This window comes from Nicotiana tabacum, chromosome 22 (assembly GCF_000715075.1).
Source record: "Nicotiana tabacum cultivar K326 chromosome 22, ASM71507v2, whole genome shotgun sequence".
Classification (NCBI taxonomy): domain Eukaryota; kingdom Viridiplantae; phylum Streptophyta; class Magnoliopsida; order Solanales; family Solanaceae; genus Nicotiana; species Nicotiana tabacum.
Genome location: NC_134101.1, coordinates 47,962,715 through 47,985,273, shown reverse-complemented (window position 1 = coordinate 47,985,273; position 22,559 = coordinate 47,962,715). Strand labels below are relative to the sequence as shown.

The 22,559-nt window shown below is 38.6% G+C and overlaps 3 protein-coding genes across 3 annotated transcripts; 1 reads left to right on the top strand and 2 right to left on the bottom strand.

Annotated features, from left to right (window-relative positions):
* Nucleotides 1–1,745: 1,745 nt before the first annotated feature.
* On the bottom strand, nt 1,746–2,189 carry LOC142175838 (uncharacterized). Its single transcript, XM_075242838.1, has one exon. It carries the CDS (start codon nt 2,187–2,189, stop codon nt 1,746–1,748), a length of 444 nt encoding a protein of 147 aa, XP_075098939.1.
* Nucleotides 2,190–2,403: 214 nt separating this feature from the next.
* Nucleotides 2,404–4,420, bottom strand: LOC107787103 (uncharacterized). The gene has a single exon (XM_016608621.2). The coding sequence runs from the start codon at nt 3,987–3,989 to the stop codon at nt 3,519–3,521; it is 471 nt and encodes a 156-aa protein (XP_016464107.1). The 5' UTR covers nt 3,990–4,420; the 3' UTR covers nt 2,404–3,518.
* Nucleotides 4,421–4,816: 396 nt separating this feature from the next.
* On the top strand, nt 4,817–11,053 carry LOC107787104 (folate-biopterin transporter 1, chloroplastic). Its single transcript, XM_016608622.2, is given in 10 exon segments — nt 4,817–5,141; nt 5,143–5,252; nt 6,149–6,378; nt 7,419–7,483; nt 7,571–7,733; nt 9,470–9,618; nt 9,711–9,956; nt 10,044–10,212; nt 10,322–10,414; nt 10,514–11,053. Coding segments are annotated over 10 exon segments (1,623 nt in total). The 5' UTR covers nt 4,817–5,037; the 3' UTR covers nt 10,808–11,053.
* Nucleotides 11,054–22,559: the final 11,506 nt, after the last annotated feature.

The following is a 22,559-nucleotide window of genomic DNA, read 5'->3' as shown; positions in this document are numbered from 1 at the left end:
ATCACAGATTTGAGAAACACTCAAGAGACTATACTTCAGACTATTTACATAGTACACGTTCTCAATTGAGTGTGAGAGAGGCTTTCCAACTTTTCCAACACCAAGAATATACCCTTTTTTCCCATTTCCAAAGGATACATTCCCTCATTGCAGGCCTTTTAGTGAAAGGAAGTCCATGGTATTCCCAATCATATGCTTAGAGCATCCACTGTCCATAATCCATTGTTGACTTCTTCCTTTCACTGTTCCCTGCACAGATAAATCAAGGGTTAGATTTAGGAACCCAAACAAGTTTGGGTCCCTTGTAATGAGATAAGAGATGAACGAGAGCTCTTCTAGTCCATGCAGGCAACATGCATTTTTTGTGAGTGGCACCTGGTCCTATTCCAATAGTTACTTTTTCAGTAAAAACTTTATTTTTCTGAACAGACTGGACTCTGGCTTGGCAATTTTCCTTGAAATGCCCATTGTTCCCACAGTGGGTACAAAGCCAGTTATCAGGTACAGTGACGTACTTGCTATGAGGATTATAGGGAACTTTCTCCCTTTGGAACCCTATTCCTTCCTGTTTACACCATTATTAAAGTACATGGCAGTAATAGCATCTGAGGACCAGGTCCACTTAAGAGATTTCTCAAGATTATTTTTTACTTTCTTCAATTCTGCTTGAAGCTGCCTATTTTTCTCAAGCTCAACACACAAACTAGTTTTCACATTATTCAGCTCATTTTTAAGTTTAATATGTGCCTCACTAGCTACTTCCTTCCCCTTTTCAGAATTTCCAGGCCTACATTCTGCTTTAAGTCCCTCAATTGTTTCCTCTAGGTCTACGATTACCACTAAGAGATCATCTCTTTCTTGCTCAGTAATGACAACTTTCTCCACTAAGGCACTCTTTTCTCTACTAAAGTTCTCTATGGTTTCTTTCAAGTCAACTACAACTACTATGATATGCATCAATCAAAATATTAGCTAATGACATGAGTTTCTTGGGAGAGTAGGATTTCAGATTCCTCTGAACATCCCTAAAGTTTACCTCATCATTGTCATCATCTTCATCATCGTCTGACTGAGCCATCAAAGCAAATATTGGGTCATATTCATTTGCTTCATTTTCAATTGCCATCATGGAACTATCACCTGCATCATTTTCTTCTTCTAATTCACCGGAGGAGTCTCCCCATGCTGTAAGAGCTTGCTTCACAACATTGTCAGCTACGTTTTTTCTTTTGAAGCATTTGTCAGGAACCGGGTTCCTCTTGGCTACTTTATCAGAAGTTGTGCTTGAAATGCTCTTGCTTCAGAAGAGGACAGTCCTTGATGAAATGCCCTAACTTTCCACACTTATGACAGAGGTCATAATTCTTTGGTTTGCTGGAACTGCCTTTCTTTGGTATACCTCCATTTCTTCGAACCATTTTCTGAAACCCTCTGGTAAGGTATGCCATGTCACTATCCTCCTCACTCGAACCATTATTTTCAGCTTTGAGTACCAGGTTCTTCTCCTTCTTTGGTTCTCTTCTTTCACTGTCCTTCTTTCTCTTCATCTCGTAGGTTTTTAGATTCCCAACTAGCTCGTCTGTAATCAATGTCTGCAGATCCTTGGCTTCAGTGATAGCATTCATCTTGCTTTCCCAGAAGCTGGGTAAAACGCTAAGAACTTTCCTCACGAGCTTGTTCCTAGGAATTATTTCTCCAAGAGAGTGTAGCTCATTTATAATGGAAGTGAATCGAGTATGCATGTCTTAAATGGATTCATCATCCTTCATTCTAAAGAGCTCATACTCAGTGGTGAGCATATCGATCTTGGACTGCTTTACTTGAGTAGTTCCTTCATGTGCCGTTTGTAAAGCTTCCCATATCTCCTTGGCAGACTGACAAGCTGAAATCCTGTTATATTCATCAAGTCCTATACCACACACCAAAATCTTTTTGGCGCGAAAGTTCTTCTCTACAGCTTTCTTGTCAGCGTCATTGTACTCCTTCCTGGTTTTCAGCACCATTACAGCAGGTTCTCCTACCTTCTTTGTTGGGGCATATGGACCATCACAAATAACATCCCATAACTCGAAGTCTTCTGCCATTATGAAGTCATGCATTCGAGTCTTCCACCACCCATAGTATTGGCCGTTGAATCTTGGGGGCCTGTAAGTTGATTGTCCTTCCTCGAAGTTTGGTGGAGCAGCCATGGTGAGGATCCTCTCTAGGTGTTAACCTTTTAAAAAGAACCCGCTCTGATACCAATTGATAGAATGTATAAGTCCACCAAACTGTATAGAGACCTGGTCCTATAATAGTTCCCACAGAACTAGCTAATCTAACAGTAAGTAAATGACATGAGAGATTTTTACGTGGAAAAATCCCTGCTCAAGGGGATAAAAAAACCACGACCTACACTGGTAGTCAACTTTACTACTGAGCAATCTTTAGATTATAACCTATTGCAACCTAGGAATTAAATTCTTAATCCCTCACTAACTTGCAATACACCTATTACAAGCCACTTTGTAATACACCTATTACAAATACTTCAACTCATGACTAACTCTAGTCACGACACAAGCTATACGGGTTTGTGATTTTTGAGGTTCCTAATTTAAGCTTCTAGATAAGCAAAGTAGGAATTACAATAAATAACCAATACAAAGATACAACTCAACTAAGGACATACAAAAGACTTGTTATGGAACTGGTCCGTAGTAGTGTTGCACTTTGTTCTTGATGCACTTGTGACTTTAATGCTGGATAATCAGATCTTGAATACTTTTGTTTGAATATCACAAGTGTTCAAGTGATGTTTTGTTGTAATGCTTCTTGTTAATATCCTTTGAATGACATCACTTAGATGATGTAAACACTTGGTTGGTAAAAAGCCCTTCCCAATGGGAAGTGACTGCTGCACTATTTCTGCACTGCAGTATGTACAGTGCAGGCAGTCACTTTCCAACTATAGAGTTGACTTCGTACTGCTGTCAGGGAAGCTCCAAGGGATCAGGTCCATGAGTTGGTTCTTTTCTATCTGAAGTCATACAACTCACATTAGCTTAAGTCCATTGATGGATAAATATACCAAGTGTGCATCAGGTCCTTTATCTGGTTCTTGACAATAAGTTTGTTAGATCATCAAAACATAAATCTAAGATACTTTAAACCCATCACACAATGATTTGGATCTCTATGCTTGGTGTTCATAAAGTCTTTCAATAGTTCATACAATACTAATTCAGGCAATGATTCAATACGATTACTGTCCGAATTGCAATCAAACAATAAATGACAGTTAAAATATTTCCACAAGACTTGCTTTGAAGTTGGAAAAGAAGCTAAACCTACTAGTATCAGATTGCAATAAAATCCTTAATCCTTTGGCTCCTCCTTTTGATCTCCAAGAGGAAAAGGAGAATACATGAAAAAACTTGAGGGGACTAGTGTTGAACATCATCTGTGGATAGCAAGCTAAATATTACTATGTCTCTTGAATTCCCCTTTATACTCATGAACTTTCTTAGAACACCTTCTCACAAGAACCCAACTTTTTCCAGCACTCTTTGTAATCCTTTATTGTCTATATCCACCAACGCCTCAATCCTCTCCAGATTTGACCACTCTGAAAATATGGTAGTTGCCACCATTTTCACTGCTCTTGTGACAATCCCTTTACCCCAATACTTGTAAGCCAAGACATATCCAAGTTCAGCTCTACAACTATCAAAACCAGAATTTGGTGTCATAGATATTGCCCCAATTGCCTTGTTTCTTATGCAGATAACTTTCAACCATGGATGGGGAATAGCACTATTCTTGATATAATCCAAAACTTGATCTTTGGAAGTGTAAGTATCCCAGATGCAAAAATGGCTGACTTTTTCATCTGTTGCCCACTCCATGAAATCATCCACATCTGACAGTTCAATTTTCCTGAGAGTGATCAGTTCAGTGAATTCATATTCGCTTTCTTTTCCTTCTGATTTGCTAGTTGTTTCATCCATTTTCTTATTGCTCTTCTCCAGGAACTCTAATGTAAAAGTGAGAACAATCAAAACTAAAAGTATCACAGTTTGGTGGATAATTTTGGAATGGAGGCTTTGCAAATTGCATGGGTGAAATTTATGATGAAAATTTGAGTGAAAGGGTCAATTTTGGTGTGCTTTTTTGGACTATTCTATACTTGGAGAGAAAGGCAAGAGATGTGCGTAAAAAATAGAATTTACAAGAAAAGCAGTTGACCAAGATGGAGCTATGATCTGTGATTTTTAGAACGTACTAATCTCCGAGATATAGGGATGAGAGAGCTAGCATGTTCAACTATGACTAAAAAGGCATTTCGGTGCAATAAGGTCATGCTATGCGCGGGGTTCGAAAGAGTCTATCATATACAGCTTTACTTGTATGTTCCAAGAAATCAGCTAAAGGCTAAGATGTTTTTTTCGTTATCAGGCAGAGCCAAATATTAATCCTCCTTACATGGATACATTTAAGATAAACATAAAGTGTGTAAATATATGACTCTACTTGCTTTTCGGTTAGATTTAGTAGATTTTTTGAGGATTTATTGTCTGATTAACAAACCATAAGTTAGTGATTTTAAGTGATAAAAACTAATTTAGTGGGGTAACTTTTTATAAGATAATCATAAGTTTGAATGATTTTGAGTTTAAGTTTGTATACATATGATTTACTTCCTGCGGTCCACTTTAATTTTTATAAGATAACACGTCATTAATTGTTTTTTCAAAGTTACTAAAACAAATTAAAGAGGCAAAAAAATTAGTTAAAGTGGACGAAAAGAGTAAGAATATGTATAATCCATTATATCGCTCCAATTTTTAATGAAACACGTGATCATCTTCCCCCAAATTTTCTCCAAGTCACCGATCTTAAATTTTTTTTATTCCTGCTCATAGCAATCAATGAGTGGAGGGTCAACTTCTGCATTTGGATTCGGTCTGGATCAGCCAGTCATTTTAAAATTCCATTTTCTTATTAACAAAAAATCTGAGGCAGTACGAACTACTAATTGAAACATTAATTTTTTAAATGGCTACATTAACTTTTGACTTAATCTCAATCTTCCCCTCCATAAATCCAAATTTGACCTTCCTCCTCCTCTCTCCGATCCTCGCTCGGATTCGCCGGAGACGGCATTCTGTCGTCATCTCCACCTGACATTAAGATGTCAGTCGCAGTCGAAATGTCGGAAACCACCGTCGAACGAGACAACGACGCCGAACCGTTGCTTGATTCTATAGATCGTAAGTTACGCATACATAATTACGGATATGTCTGTATTACGCAATTTTATTTCAAATTTTGTATGTGAGATTAATTTACTACAGTTATTATATTTTCTTAGCTCATTTTCTACGAAAGGAAAGGGCTTGAGTTAAATAGTGTGGGAACCTATTAGCTAATTCGTTATTACAATTTCAAGTTTGATAATCGCAGCTGAAATTGTCAGCTTGTGAATATAGAGTTCCAAATCAATATGGTTTGCGACGTAAATCCATATTGTCATACTACAGGAATCACCTCGTGTTTTTTTATTTTTTGGCTTCCACTAGGATTTGAATCGGAGACCTCATGCTTGTCCTACCAATTCATTAATCACGACAACACAATTAGATGCTAAAAATGATTTGCAGAACATTTTTGCTCATGTGATATTCAATCAAGTCCATTACCGGTAGGGAAACATCTTGAAGTTTTCCATTGTGCTTTGAAGCATGAAGCTGAGGAGACCATTGAGAAAATCTTTCCAAAGTAGAGGAGAGAGTGATACTGGAAGAACGATCTTTAACTCTTTCAAAGTGTTTAGTAGGAGTAATTAGTATTGGCTACTGTTTAATTGCTAAGCAGTAACATGCACCTTATCATGAAATTACCGTAACTACAACTTGAAATGGCTCTATCAACCTGAATTTCTTGTAGGTTGTAAAACCAACTGCAGACTCAGGATCTGTGTATTTAATTGATACTTGTTCTAGGGATCTGAAGGGGTGTGTTGAGACGTAGTTCTATTTAAGTAATTAACAGTGTACTCTATGGTCACACATCTCAATAATATTCATGTTCCTAAAAGCTGGCATTGGTTCCAATACTTGTGGTATTATGGAGCTCATATTCAAATTCCTTATCTATAAATGTGCAGGAAAGGAGGATCTTCTGACAACCACTGTCGAGGAAGATTCTAGTTCATCCAATAAAATTGGCCCTCATGGGAACAAATATTCTATTAGTTTAGTCAGATGCTTTGGGGTGGACCTAACCCCAGATAACATTGCAATTGCCATGGTATATTTTGTTCAAGGTATCTTAGGCCTTTCAGATCTCGCTGTTAGCTTTTATTTGAAGGACAACCTGCATCTAGACCCTGCAGAGGTATGTCATCCTCACCTTGAATACTTTGTTACATTGTTGGTTGTGCTTCTACAATATAATAAAAGAATTTTCAGCAGATAAATCTTCATATTTCATCCAAAATTGCACATTCGAGTTGGAAAACTAATTACATAGCTTGAATTGATCAATGGACTTTGAATTTAGGGTACATTCTGAGTATGTTATTTCGAAATACAAGTTTATTGAAATGAAATCTCCACTTTCCTTGGTTCATCTCATAAGTACCGTTCTTTCTTCTCCTCCTGTCCCACTGTATCTCTCTTTGTGTAACAAAAATCAAAGGATATTTTATGTTGGCCTGAGATGAATTTAATTGGAGAAATATGGTAAGTTAGGATTCATATAGCCAGCTCAACTTGTTTGGGACTGATGCATAGTTGTTGTTCTCATATTAGATTTTACAGAATTTTCTAAATTTCTACTTCATACTACATCAGAATTTCAGATTTTTCTAACTTCAACTAATACAGTGTAAATGACACTAGTTTATGTACTTTTTCTGTCTACTTTCAGCCAATTATATCATCATGATGTAGTCTGGTTAACATTGCTTTTGTTTATCTTTAATAGTCATGTAAATATATGAACTTATTTACGTTAATTTAGCCACATCCTATCATCCTCGTCTTCCTCTTCTTTATTATAGAACTTTCACCCATCGTATACCATGCTTATCTTATGTCATTTAACAGCATTTATCTATTTCTTATCATGTTGAACACTAAATAGAACTGATTGAACAATGTAATGTCAACCTATTGGCATATTACTCATCCTCATCTAGGGCCTCTAACCATGAAATTAGACATGGATTTTTGAAATTAATTCATAGTTTTTTCCGTAAAGATATTGAGTATGAGGCATTGCCAATTTGTGAACCTTTGCTTAAGCATTTCTGTCTTCATTTGATAGAGCGCATGTTAAACGGGAACTGTCTAATGAGGTGTCATATGTATTTGTCATTAGCACCTTCTTCCTTTGATTTGAGTACAAGGACTGACACTTTTGTGTCTAACTAGACAGCTGTGATATCTGGTTTCTCATCATTTCCATGGCTTATCAAGCCCTTATATGGATTCGTCAGGTTGGATTCAATTTGCATTTCATCCTTATTCATCTACTAATTATTCCCAGCAACTAATTCTTCATTACTTGAATTTCGGTCTTGTAGTGATTCCTTCCCACTCTTTGGTTACCGAAGAAGATCGTACTTGGTATTATCAGGACTCCTTGGCGCACTCTCATGGTTTTTTATGGCCACCTTTGTTGACAGCAAGTACGGTGCTGCTTTCTGCATACTTATTGGTTCTCTTTCTGTTGCTTTCTCAGATGTTGTAAGTTCCTTTTTGTTATTAGTTGGTTTCAGTTATTTGAGTCTCATGATGAGTTTGTTACCAAGTTACGAGATGCAACCCTGTTCGCTGCATTGTTTATCTTAACTGTTTTTGACTTGGATCGAGAGATTGACAGCAGTCTTTTTGGGCTTTGGACCTTCAATATGGGTTAGGAGGTTGTAAAATAGAAACCATCTTATATAAAAATTATGCGCCCTAGGGTCAATGTCCTGCATTATTCTAATTCATTAAATTCACAAGTTCTTGCTAATTACGCCTAAGCTGGACCTGGATAAAGTAAATGTTTTGCCTATTGAAATTTTGAACGAAGTCTCTCAGATGCATCTTTGGCAAAAAGGGACAGAGACGACGATCTGAGGCATGTCTATTAAACAGTTGTGTTGAAATAGAAAGATATTCTGATAAATGTTCAAAAGCTCAATTATTGGATTGTGCGACCACCTCATCCAAATATTTAAACTTTTAGAGAGGGTATATTTTATTGACTTATGTATGCCTTTAACGCTCCGTCCTTTCACGTGCAGTCAATGTTCTTTTCTATGGACCAAGCACGTGAAAGTTTTTGATAAAGTTGGCGGTGAGACTGGAAACCGGGACCTCTCCTGTACCATATTGAATTGTGTCATCGCCTCATTTAAAGCACTCGCTTTTTAAAATTGTGTATGTCTTAAGAAAGGATGTATACGAATGTGAAATTGCTTCTTTAATCAGTATTCTACAAATAGACTATGTCAATTCCTATGGTGATCCTTATTTTTTTAGAAAAAAGACTCCTATGGTGTGCTGAACAAGGTTTAGGCAGTGTTTGGTCCAAGTTACAATAGGAACATACACAAACTATCTAAATGAAGTGTAGATGCCTATAAGTTGTTGTATCTCTCACTATCTATGGGTTGTTATTATTTACACTCTAAAGAAGTATGAAAGATAATCAAGAGAATGATCATACTTACATGCATTGTCCATTTTAGTTTTTGGGATATTGCTGACTGACCTAGGCAAATGACTTGATCTTGGTTTCCTAAACCTATAAGTTGCTTCCTTAATGTTAACCTTGTCAGAGAGAGCTAACTACTTATAACAAATGACTTTTCCAACCTGCCAGCTTACCTGTTCTACTTTTATGAATTTCTGTGGACTATTGACACCTCAAGCAAATCTTGTATCTTTTTAAATCATGTGATTTTTCTCACTGCTAATGTCGTTGGCATCTATTAATAGGAACTCTTTCCTCCTGAGAAACATAGTAAGTCTTTGTTGTTGAATGATGAATTTCCAAATCAGAATTCAGAACCATAAGGAAGTAAAAGGCTATGACGCTGCTGCTTCTTGTATTCTGGAAATAATAGCACTACAGCATAGCTTAGAGTGAGCTATTATCAGTTTGAAATGGAATAATACATCACATGGATTTTCAGTGCAAATTTCGAGGATGTAAGCTGGATAAACTAAATAATCTTTGTATCACCAATTTTAAGGGTTAGCTGGATCACAGGCTATTGCGCCACTCATTGCCAGACCCCTCTATCATAATATTCCATGTTTGTGTTGATATCTTTTCACTCTTACATACCGGGGACGAAGTTCTTGAGCTTGAGTTTTAGTTATTACATATACCTATATGAAATATTTGCTGGCAAATGGAATGTAGCTTATCTTTCTTTTGCTTGAAGTGTTCCTCTTGCTGCAGAATATAAGATTGAGGTATGATGTAGGTCGTAGACTCCATGGTTGTTGAGCGGGCACGTGGTGAGTCTCAAAGCATGTCAGGATCTCTTCAGTCACTATGCTGGGGTTCTTCAGCATTTGGGGGAATTGTCAGTTCTTACTTCAGTGGCTTCCTTGTGGATTCTTATGGTGTGAGGTAGGATAGTCAGTCTTTTGAGATATTGTATGCCTGTATTGGTCTGAGCGACGTCAAGAGTCTGATAGTTAATTATCTTTTGGTTACGCCAGGTCCGTTTTTGGTGTAACAGCATTACTTCCGTTGATAACATCTGCAGTATCTGTACTTGTGAAAGAGGAGCCTGTACATGGCCCAGCAAGAGGTCTTTCTTTAGGCAATGGCTTCTTTGAGAGTTCAAAAAGTAGCATTTTCCAGTTATGGGGAGCTGTTAAGCAGCCTAATGTTCTTCTTCCCACGCTATTTATTTTCCTATTTCAGGCAACACCACAGTCAGGTTCTGCTATGTTTTATTTCATGTATGCTCAAATCCAGGTTTATGTTTGCTTTCCAAATAACTATTACATGCAAGATGCAAGTTTTTAACTGAAGTTTGTTGATTGTAGAACAAATAAACTTGGTTTCACACCAGAATTCTTAGGCCGCATTAAGCTGGTTACTTCAGTTGCATCACTGATTGGTGTTGCACTGTATAACAGTTTCTTAAAGAAAGTTCCTTTAAGGAAAATATTCCTTGTGACGGCTATTATTGGTTCAGCTCTTGGGATGACTCAGGTACTTGTCCCAAAATATCTTCTGTGCTTCAGGTCTATGTTGTGTCTTCCCTGTTGGCCCTAATTACTGGTGCTTTAGATTGACTCAAGTGTAACTGGTGTCTTGATAGGTTCTACTGGTAACCGGATTGAACCGGCAGTTTGGCATTAGTGATGAGTGGTTTTCAATTGGAGATTCGTTGATCCTATCTGTTCTTGGTCAGGTAATCCTCTGTCTTATAATGCTTCTTTTGATTATAGAATTATGGTATTACGGCAAGTGGCAACTATTTCACGACTGTCTAACTTAATACATTTTTCAGGCTTTTTTCATGCCTGTTCTTGTATTAGCTGCAAGAATATGTCCACTGGGAATGGAAGCAACTTTCTTTGCAACCCTTATGTCCATAGCCAATGGGGGAAGTACCCTTGGGGGCCTACTTGGTGCAGGTCTAACTCAGATGTTTGGAGTCACCAAGGACAGATTTGACAACTTGGCTCTCCTAATAATTGTCTGCAACCTCAGCTCTTTGTTGCCTTTACCACTACTTCGCCTCCTTCCTCAAGATGTACCTGATTCAGAGGAGAATACTGGTATTGAGATGATATCGTCTTAAATTCCTGCCTTCTTTGCTTACCATGAAGTTGCTCATATGGCCTCGGACATGGTTAATTGTTTTAACTTGCTTAACCGCAGCTTTTCAGGATAACAGTAGGTGTGAAGTGTGAACTGACTCTCATTTAATTAGGAATGCTAATATTGAATGACTAAAGATGAGTTACTATCTCAAGTCAATCACTTGAGACAAAAAGGAAAAATTGAGGCTTTGTTTCCAAATACGAATATAGGGGTCTTGTCTTGCTACTTGTTAGTTTTTGGACAATTAATCCGAGATTGCCACTTCAGACTCTTCATTGTTTTGTTCCAAAAGCTGTCACATGGGATGTCGGGAAGTTGGAAGTTGGAACAGTGTTAGACAATCTAATCATTAGATAATCCGGGAAAAGGCCGCCCTCAAGAAGTAATTCATAGATTATACCAGTTCTAATCAATAACGTTACCTAACAATTCCAAGATTCCGATCATTTGGCAATATTTAGAACTCACTAATCTGATCATCAACGACTACGTACAAAATACAAGTGCTTAATTTTTCTTCCTCCATTCGTGTAGTTTTGACTAGCCATTATTGAAAAGTGTAATGATTAGTACTATTATTAGTAGTGGATGTAAATAACAATATAATGGATGGGGGAATAATGCTGCATAATAACCAATGCGGTTTTAATTATTGTGCCAATAATGTAGTCAGGGCTATTTAGTAGTAACTGTATGCATTGTGTTATATTAGTATATTCTGATAGATGGTATTAGATGTTTTGCACTTATATTACTATATATATTCCGATAGATGGTTTTGTTCTAATGTTATAATGGAATATTAGTTTGGTGGCTGGAATTGAATGATAGCATCCAAAATGTAAATCCTCGAAAGTAAGAGAGTTTCTTGCGAGCAAATATTTGTATAAAGAACCCACTCGTGAAAATATTAATCATCGTAAAAAGTGAATGCTTACAAGATTTATGTGTATTTGTCTCTATAAACCTCTAACTTTTTGAATTACTCACCTTCATATATCTGTGGGCTTAAGTCATAACGGAATCACATAATTGCTGATTTTGTCTCCATTGAGCTGAATAGAACAGTTGCCAGTTGGTCACAAAAATCCAAGGTCAGGAGGAAATTGCAAAGATAAAGTATGAGGGATGCCATGTGAAGAACATTAAATAGAAGAGGAATCACAGATTAAAGTTCCGACAAACATTCCTTTATTGATATATAATGAGGAACAAATAATATATAAGCATACTCGAACTGGATTTAGAGCTAAATTCCATTGCAGAGGAATTATAGATACCTATAAATGAACCCCCATTATTATTTCCCAAAAATGAAAAAGAAATGATATTGTACTACAAAACAATCATAATGTCAAATTGAAGATTCATTTGAGTTTTAACTTTCTTCACTTGGGGTGTAACAAATATTTATATAATCAAGTTACGTAAATAATAGTTACAAATAACTTTATTTAATAGCACTGATCAACATCCTTAAATAAATAGTAGTAACATATTATACATGTAAAATTACGATAATGCAAAATTTTCATTTTGGGCTTTGGTTTCGGGAGGATTGCTATTGGAATTATTGTAAGAGATTTTATTTTATGTGTTACTTGTTCTATTTCGTTTAAAAACAAAACAAAATAAAATGTGTTTGAACAAGAATAAACAAAGAACTAGTTTCTTCCCTTGGCCAAACATCTGTACGTGTAATAATTAAGTTGAACTCCAGCACAGTGCAGATGGAGACACAAGATGACAACACTAGTTTTTATTTGTGGCTAGACCAATTGACCCGTCAATTAGAACAGGGATAGAGCAAACTTGATTAGCCACTGGAAAATGTTGGTGGTCTACTAGACAAGAATTCACATGTTGTTGAGCCTATGCGATGGCTACAAACAACTGTACTATGTGGATATAAACTTATTAAAAGAAAAAGAACTGTAGTACTATATGTAGTAGTACGTACGAGTTCTCTTAACCTTGAGCTTTCTTTATCTGTAAATTAACTTCATCTGATCAAGCTAACATATTCATTGGACCATTTCAAAATGAAGAGAACAGATAATGTCGTTGTCCTATTGATCTGCATGTTTCCCTTCTGCTTTATAAATATCGATGATTAATTAAGTATATAAAGCGACAATACGATAAATTTTTATGCGGACCCAAAATCCACTAAAGGTCGTGATGACGTCTAACATCGCCGTCAGACAAGCCAACTGTAGTGATTGATCAACTTAATTACCCATTCTTGTATTTTGAAATCATAATTTTCCTTAATTATATTGTATGAATTAGAATTTACACAACTACAACAACGAACAACTCGTGGGAACCACCAAAATCCGGTGTCACAAGGGCATGTGAATTTTCTAAGGAGTACAATAATAATACAACACCTGTCCCGAATGTAATAAGACAGAATAAAATAAATAGTACAATGGAGACTCGGTGGGCTGCGATGCGTAGCCTGAAATGAATCTCACGTGAAGTCTCCTTAACAGGTGCGCCTACGCGCCAAGGTGATCATCAATGAACCTGTCATATCTTGCACAATTAGTGTAGAAGTGCATGAGTGCGTAAATCAACGCGTACTCAGTAGGTATCTAGCCTAACCCTGGAGAAGTAATGACGAGGGGTCGACATTGACACTTACTAAAGGTCCAATAAAGCAATATAATAAAACATAAGCAAATATGAGGCATACGACAATGATGGGGTAAATCTCTAAGTTACATAAGCTTCCAATTTCTTCTTTCAAAGCATAAATTTCTAAATCTTGTATTCTACCTTAACAGCTCGGAAAAATGTCAAGTGTCATTATCAAATAAGTAAGGAATACCATATAAAATGCCGGGCATTAGTGAAAAGTTTAGCTCGTGAATATTCGAACTACTAGCGATATAACGCACGATTCTGCCGAGGTCGTTCGGCTCGATCCGGAATAATGTGTACACTGCCGAGGGTCGTGCGACACGAATCATAGATGCATCTATATACTGTCGAGGCGTCCGGCCCGCTCCACGAGAAAATGAAGGAAGTTACCGAATTACGAGACACGTGTTTACAATGCAACACATGGGCTTAAAATGAATATAATCTTTACCATTTCTCTAATAACTCGCCCAAACTCAAAGTGTTAAGGCTTGGCCTAATGTGCGTATATTTATTTCTAAATCGATTTCAGTTATAACTTCAATTAATTAAGCCAACAGAGTGAGTTCAAGAAATTCAAACATTTCATGATAAGATCCTAAGTCTACCCGGACATAAATATGCTTTAGATACATACGGACTCTAGTCACCTCGTGCGTACGTAGCATCCACAACTAGTTGCACATAACAATACATATTACCTAGGGGTAGTTTTCCCTCACAAGGTTACACATGAGACTTACCTCGCTCCGAAGTTCCATAACCGGCTCCAAAGCCTCTCTACCACCTCAAACCGATGCACATCGATCCAAAGCTAGTCAAACAAGGTGCAAACCAATCAAAATATACTATAATACCCATAATTAATCAATTTGAACAATTCTCAACTCCGCTCGAAAAGTCGATAAAGTCAACCCTCGGGCCCACGTGCCCAGATTCTGAATTTTGTTGAAGATAAACCTTACTCATAACATTACTAACTCAAATATGTAATTTATTCTTAATTCCATTTTCAAAATCGTAGTCAAAATCCAAAAATATAAATTCTAGGTTTTCTACCAAAATTCCACTTCCTAAATTTTTCTTCCATAAATCCACATATAAACCTTACATTAAGCTCACAACAAGTGGAAAATTACTTACCTTGTGTTACATGATGAAAACTCCTCAAAATCGCCTAAGAACCGAGCTCCAAAAATCCCAAATGAAAATGACCAAGTTCGATCACCTTCTGTTCTGCACAGTTTCCGCTTCTGCGGGCTTATTTGCGCATCTACGCCCTCGCTTTTGCGAGCCAAAATGTGAATATGTGAAGTACATTGCCTAGCTGAGACCTCGCATCTGCGGAAGCATTTTCGCTTCTGCGCAGGTGCTTCTGCGATGGCTAATCGCGCATCTACGGACCAGCCGCTTCTGCGTCTTCATTTCTCGCTTCTGCGATTCCGCAGGTGCGAGAATATCTTCGCACCTATGACTACTGCCTTGTCCCTTCCCATTTCGCTTCTGCGAGCTCGACCTCGCTTCTGCGACCAAGACATCTCAGAAGCGATCACACCAGCTGCTACCTAACTTCAGCATTTCTTAAGTCCAAAAAAATCAATCCGTTAACCATCCGAAATTCACCCTCGGCCCTCGGGACCTTAACCAAATATACCAACACGTCCCAAAATACAATACGAACTTAGTCGAGTCTTCAAATCACATCAAACAATGCTAAAACCATGAATCGCACCCCAATTCAAGCTTAATGAACTTTAGAACTTCAAACTTCTACATTCGACGTTGAAACCTATCAAATCAAGTCCGATTGACCTCAAATTTTGCACACAACTCATAATTGACATTACGGACCTACTCCCACTTCCAGAATCGGAATCAAAAAGTCCACTCTTGTTCACACTTTCCAAAATCATCTAATTTCCAACTTTCACTAATTGACACCGAAATGACCTACGAGCCTCCAAATCGACATTCGGACACGCTCCTAAGACCAAAATCATCATACAAACCTGTTGGAACCTTCAATTTTGATTCCGAAGTCGTTTACTCAAAAGTCAACCTTTGTCAATTCTTCCAACTTAAAGCTTCCGAAATTAGAATTTTCTTTCCAAATCAACTCCGAACTTCCCAAAATTCAATTCCGACCACACGTATAAGTCATAATACCCGAAGTGAAGCTACTCAAGGCCTCAAACCGCCGAACTACGTGCTAGAGCTCAAAACGACCGATTGGGTCGTTACATTCTCTCCCACTTAAACATACGTTCGTTCTCGAACGTGCTAGGGACTACTCCGGAGTTGTCAAAAATCACTGTTTAACACCTCGTGCACCTACCCATGCCACCACATTCCAGTTGAACACATTATCTCGAGCCAGACTGAAAATCCTCCCTATAACCTTAGCTAACAAGCTTTAGAACCAAGTTCAAACTTCCAAATTTCTCTACAAGACCTGATTCTAACATACGAACACCGTACCAGTCACTGCACACTGTACCAAAACATGATCATACACCTATGCTGAAATCACACCATGCACCACATAAGTCGGTTGCCCATAATAACATCCTCCGACCACAATAACTGTAATTTCACGAATTCAATGCTTGTAATACATCTCATAACGCATATAAATCCTGTTCCAAATCTCGCAATACTGCCAAGACAAAAAAGACGTGTAGAAACTCATAACCACCTGCCGAATCAATAATTCATGGAGTCTATCCCCCTGACAAGAACCATTACCTCATTCTGAACTGAATAATGATATTTCCTCTTTAATGCACCTTATATAAATCTGATTGCACTAATTTTATGTCCAATAATCTCGTCTTACCTAGTACAAACTATTCCGGCAATGAGCCACCTCAAACACTGCCAAAATCTTATATGACGCCCACACCGCGCCAATAAGCTACAAACTCGAATGTGATACATAATGAAGAACGATCTCTGGAGAAGGACTACCCATCCCGCGTAACGAATGACATGGCCGAATATATGTTGTGAACCTACCTCAGGGATGAAAAACAAGACACACAAAATAAGTGTAAGGAGATGTGCTCAACATATCGTTGTTGCGGTGTGCAAGCCGATCCAACATGACATTGTTACGGCATGCAACCCGATCCAAACATGACAATGTTCGTGGTGGCGTGACACCCCATCCAAACAATATACCTGTGGCGGCGTGCCACCCGATCCGTACATAACAATCAATAAGAAAACACACACATCAAGTCGTAACGCTTATATTTACGAAATGCCCAAATATCGACCACAAGCACGGCAAGCGCATAATACACATCATGGGGAGACTGATAGCGCCATACGCTACGAAACCCGAGTACAACTAAGGTGCAATGATGACTTGTATCTCGAAATCCACCTGCTCACATAACACTACAAACTACATGGGACCTTAACACGTGTGTGAATAATGAAGCCGTCTCACAACCCACATGGCACAATAGAGATTTACATGGAATAGCTGACGACGGGAATAACATCCCATCCCCGACTCCTCCTCCATAAATAATGTTATGAGGAACGAACACATCTGACCTGACGTAGAGCACACACATACATTAGACCCACAAAGGACCTCACACCGATTCTGATCATACCATACTGGGCCAATAAACTTCCAAAGATCCACAATGGCCCTATTCATTACACATAAGAACAACCGTCAAATCTGAAACAACTCACATGGTCCACAACCCAAGGAATAGGACGCCTCTCAGGCATAAACTCTCGCATTTGCGATATTACCATAACCTCCATACTTGGTCTTAATCTTTAACAATCAAATGACTAACATGCCATACTTATACAAATCTTCCCGCGGGGTACGCTCCCACGACCTTCCGCTCAGGTAGCAAAGTCCGCACATCCATACCACCAACCGTACTAATTCTGTAAGGCAAATCACAATCCGCAAATCAATATCAATGTCTCTTCCACAGAACATCATTCTTAGGTGACATTAAAGAAAATGCCAGCTTACTCTGAACATCTGAATTCACCCCTGCTCATTCGAGCTCGTGACATTCTTGTCGACACCGAACCACAACCTCGATCCTCAACTTCCAATTCCCATGCCGCTCACTGCACCCATCACGCCGCTACGCGAGAATACAAGAATTCATGATAACCCCTGAATTACCAGTAGAATAAATACTTCATTGGCTAGAAACCTTTCACTTAGCTTATTTCAGATGAACCAATGCACCATGCAACTAAATTCCCAAACCGCAGGAAATACAAACCTCAAGTCGTGATCTAAGCCGCTATGACTCTTCCGAAATCCATTTACACCACAAGGCCATTTGAATCAAATACCCCCCAAATCAATCGAGATGTGGTGGCTATCAAGCCCGCACGTACAACCACAAACCACATGTATAACTTCACACACCGAAAGAACTGATCATTGCCATAATCATGCCGATTCAACCATTACTAACCGACTCAACTTCTTTCAATTTACCTTTGACCTGAATTAGAAATATAATAGCTTCATTCACAACATAACAAACTCAATCTGCACTCGTCCTGAGTGATCCGAATCGCGACACAACATCGTCTCAATACCTATGAACCATCCCATACCCTTCTCAAGTGCACAATAACATCTCCAACTGGTACGCCTATTTTGCAAGACCTTTCGCAAATCCGAAGCTATTTCTTCCTTTACTCTAATACTGCACCGCATACCCGACGATGACATTAAACATTCCAAGTTCCGTTCGCAATCTACTACGAAAAATTGGTCCTTAACCACATAACGAACCCAAAATTCTTAGGCACTGCACTTTAATTCTTGAACCCACTAGGAATGTTGTTGAGAGTCACCCACTCTGACCTGATCCCAAAAATAACCGAACTCTAACACTCTGTGAGCATATGGACACCCTCTAAAAGAAGCAACCAACTGGATTCTTTCCTTGTACATTACATCCACAAGAAGCATAAACTCTAAGTATTCCCAAATCTTGCACCTCAATCGATAAGGCGAAGTATAGCATACATTCATCGAGTTCCTTGTTCGAATTACTCCTGACATTTCCATAACTAATCCACCAATGCATTGATAATAAGAAATCGCACTAGCAGACAACCACACGATCCAATCATAGACAGTGGGGATCCCCCACTTAGCTTTAAGCTACCATCACATAATGTAGAGCTCACAATGATTCCTCCTCCTCAATTACCATAATCTCGTACCGTTAAACCACCAAATTTCTTGTAGTTTCTTATTGAAGTTTTCATGAACATCCTGAATCACCAGCCACAATCGTATACTCGACCTTCCGCTTCGTAGTAAGTAGAGCTCTTCGTAGAAACTTCATCAAATCATACAATCGCTGACCTGTCCACAAGAGATAGCCCACTTTTGGAATTCCATACTCACATTTCCTGACGATTCAAATTCAAATCATATTGCATCAGAAACGATAATCAAATCTTCTCACCCTCTTCATTTCAAGCAACTACTTTCTGCCATATTCAATCTTTGTTCGTACAGTAACCATCATTCCAAATAAAAACCATAGACCAGATCACCTTCTATCACGATTCCCAAACCGTTCTACACTTCTCAAGGCATGCAGTTATCCTACCATAGAATTCATATGCTAATCTGTCACTCTTACTTTGGTTTAACCATCTCCTTTAAGAAACTTCTCAACCTTTGCTTTTCATACTTGACCTGCTAGTACTTCAACCACCGTGAAACACTTCCCGCCATGTCCTTCCTCATACTTCGCTGCTCAAATGTTGCATCAAATCAAAAATCCATCTCTGTAGCACCTGAACAAATAAATTGTTACCGACTCTAAGCCTCTTCGAAGATCATCTTTCTCGAGCCATCAACACTAGAAACACTCTTTCGATTCTGAAACCGCTACACCCCACTATCTCTGACAACCGCTTCTCAGGTACTATTTCACAACACCCTGCCCGAAGGAAAAATCAAAGAAGACCATAACGCCGGCGATCCGTAATGCGTTCAAACTAGGAAGACGACACCGCATCACAACAAAAATTCCACCACGCTAAAAAATATCAAGTCTAGTTACTCCATCAACCAAAGCCTGAGCATCCATAGTCCGAATTCCTTTCCTCTGCTGGAATTAAATGTTGAACCTCTAATCATGCACTGAAAAATCCTCTTTGCAAGTCATTCACTGCCTTGACACATAAATAAGCACCCTACCATTACACCAACAATGTGAGATAACAACGCATGAACATCCTAGCAATCTGTGCATAGCCTCAAAATCATAGAAACTACCGATACTGAATTGAAACTGAATTGAAACGACAGAACACCCTTTCGCAAGGCGATGATAATACTCTGCCCGAACATGCAGGGAAAAACATCCTACACCACGTCCGTAGTATCAATACCACTACTCGACATCCAACTGACAAAAAGTTTTTCACATCGCATAAGATTGAGTAGGAATGAAACAAAGGCACAAGCCTCAATGGAATCAAACTGCACGATGAGGAAATCAAGAAGGGAAGTGTTCCTAACAGCCCTGTAGCCTCTCGAAGATAAGTACAAACGTCTCAGTATCGATCCCAAAGACTCTACTAGACTTGCTTATGACTCGTGAGACCTAAGTTAACCCAACGCTCTGATACCAAGCTGTCACGACCCAAAATCCACTAAGGGTCATGATGGTGCCTAACATCACCGTCAGACAAGCCAACGGTGATTGATAAACTTAATTAACCATTCTTGTATTTTGAAATCATAATTTTCCTTAACTAAATCATATGAATTAGAATTTAAATAACTACAATAACGAACAACCTGTGGGAACCCCCAAAGCCCGGTGTCACATGTGCCTGAGCATTTTCTAAGGAGTACAATAATAATACAACACCTGTCCTGAATGTAATAAGACAAAATAAACTAAACAGTACAATGGAGGCTCGGTGGACTGCGATGCGTAGCATGAAATGCAGCTCACATGAAGTCTCCTCAACAGGTGCGCCTACGCGCCAAAGTGATCATCAATGAACCTGTCAGATCCTGCATATTTAGTGCAGAAGTGCAGCATGAGTACGTAAATCAATGCGTACTCAGTAAGTATCTAGCCTAACTCCAGAGAAGTAATGATGCGGGGTCGACATCGGCACTTACTAAAGGTTCAATAAAGCAATATAATAAAATATGAGGCATACGACAATGATGGGGTAAATCTGTAAGTTGCATAAGCTTCCAATTTCTTCTTTCAAAGCATAAATTTCTAAATCTTTAATTCTACCTTAACAACTCGGAAAGATGTCAAGTGTCATTATTAAATTAGTAAGGAATACCATATAAAATGCCGGGCATCAGTCAAGGTCGTTCGGCCAGATCCAAGATAGTGCGTACACTGTCGAGGGTCATGCAGCACGAACCATAGATGCATCTATATACTTCCGAGGCGTTCGGCCCGCTCCACAAGAAAAGGAAGGAAGTTACCGAATTACGAGACATGTGTTTACAATACAACACATGGGCATAAAATGAATATAATCTTTACCATTTCTCAAATAACTCGCCCAAAAATCAAAGTGTTAAGGCTTGGCCTAGTGTGTGTATATTTATTTCTAAATCGATTTCAGTTATAACTTCAATTAATTAAGCCAGCAGAGTGAGTTCAAGAAATTCAAACATTTTATGATAAGATCCTAAGTCTACCCTGACATAAACATGATTTAACTACGTACAGACTCTCGTCACCTCGTGCATACATAGCACCCATTACTAGTTGCACGTAACAATAAATATCACCTAGGGGTAATTTCCCCCTCACAAGGTTAGACAAGAGACTTACCTCGCTCTGAAGTTCCATAACCAGCTCCAAAGCCTCTATGACCCCTTAAACGATGCATGTTGATCCAAAGCTAGTCAAACAAGGTGAAAACTAATCAAAATGTACTCTAATACCCATAATTAATCAATTCAAACAATTTCCAACTCCGCTCGAAAAGTCGATAAAGTCAATCCCCAGGCCCACGTGCCCAGATTCCGAAAGTTGATGAAGATAAACCTTACCAATATATTACTAACTCAAATATGTGATTTATTCTTAATTCAATTTCCAAAATCGTGGTCAAAATCCAAAAGTGTAAATTCTAGGCCTTCTACCAAAATCCCACTCCCTAAATGTTTCCTCCTTAAATCGACATATAAACTTTTCATTAAGCTCACAACAAGTGGGAAATTACTTACCTTGTGTTACATGATAAAACTCAAAATCGTCCAAGAACCAAGCTCCAAAAATCCCAAATAAAAATGACGAAATGACCAAGTTCGATCCCCTTATGTTCTGCGAGTTTCGCTTCTGCGGCCTCGCTTTTGCGAGCCAAAATGCGCATCTGTGGAGTACACTGCCGAGCTGAGTCCTCACACTGCGGAAGAATTTTCGCTTCTGCACAGGTGCTTCTATGATGGCCAATCGCGCATCTGCGGACCAATCGCTTCTGCATCTTCATTTCTCACTTATGCAATTCCGCAGGTGCGAGAATATCTTTGCACCTGCGACCACTGCCTTGTCCCTTCCCATTTTTCTTATGCAAGCTCGACCTCGCTTCTGCGATGTCTTTTCTGCGACCAAGACATCGCATAAGCGATCACACCAGCTACTGCCCAGCTTCAGCATTTCTTAAGTCCAAACAAATCAATCCGTTAACTATCCGGAATTCACCCGAGGCCCTCAGAACCTTAACCAAATATAAAACACTTCCCAAAATACAAATACAAACTTAGTCGAGCCTTCAAATCACATCAAATAACACTAAAATCACAACTCGCACCCCAATTCAAGCTTAATGAACTTTAGAACTTCAAATCTCTACATTCGACGCCGAAACCTGTCAAATCAAGTCTGATTGACCTCAAATTTTGCACACAAGTCATAATTAACATTACGGATCTACTCCCACTTTCAGAATCGGAATCCTACCCCGATATCAAAAAGTCCACTCCCGGTCAAATTTTCCAAAATCATCCAGTTTCCAACTTTCGCTAATTGACGTTGAAATGACCTACGGACCTCCAAATCGACATCTGG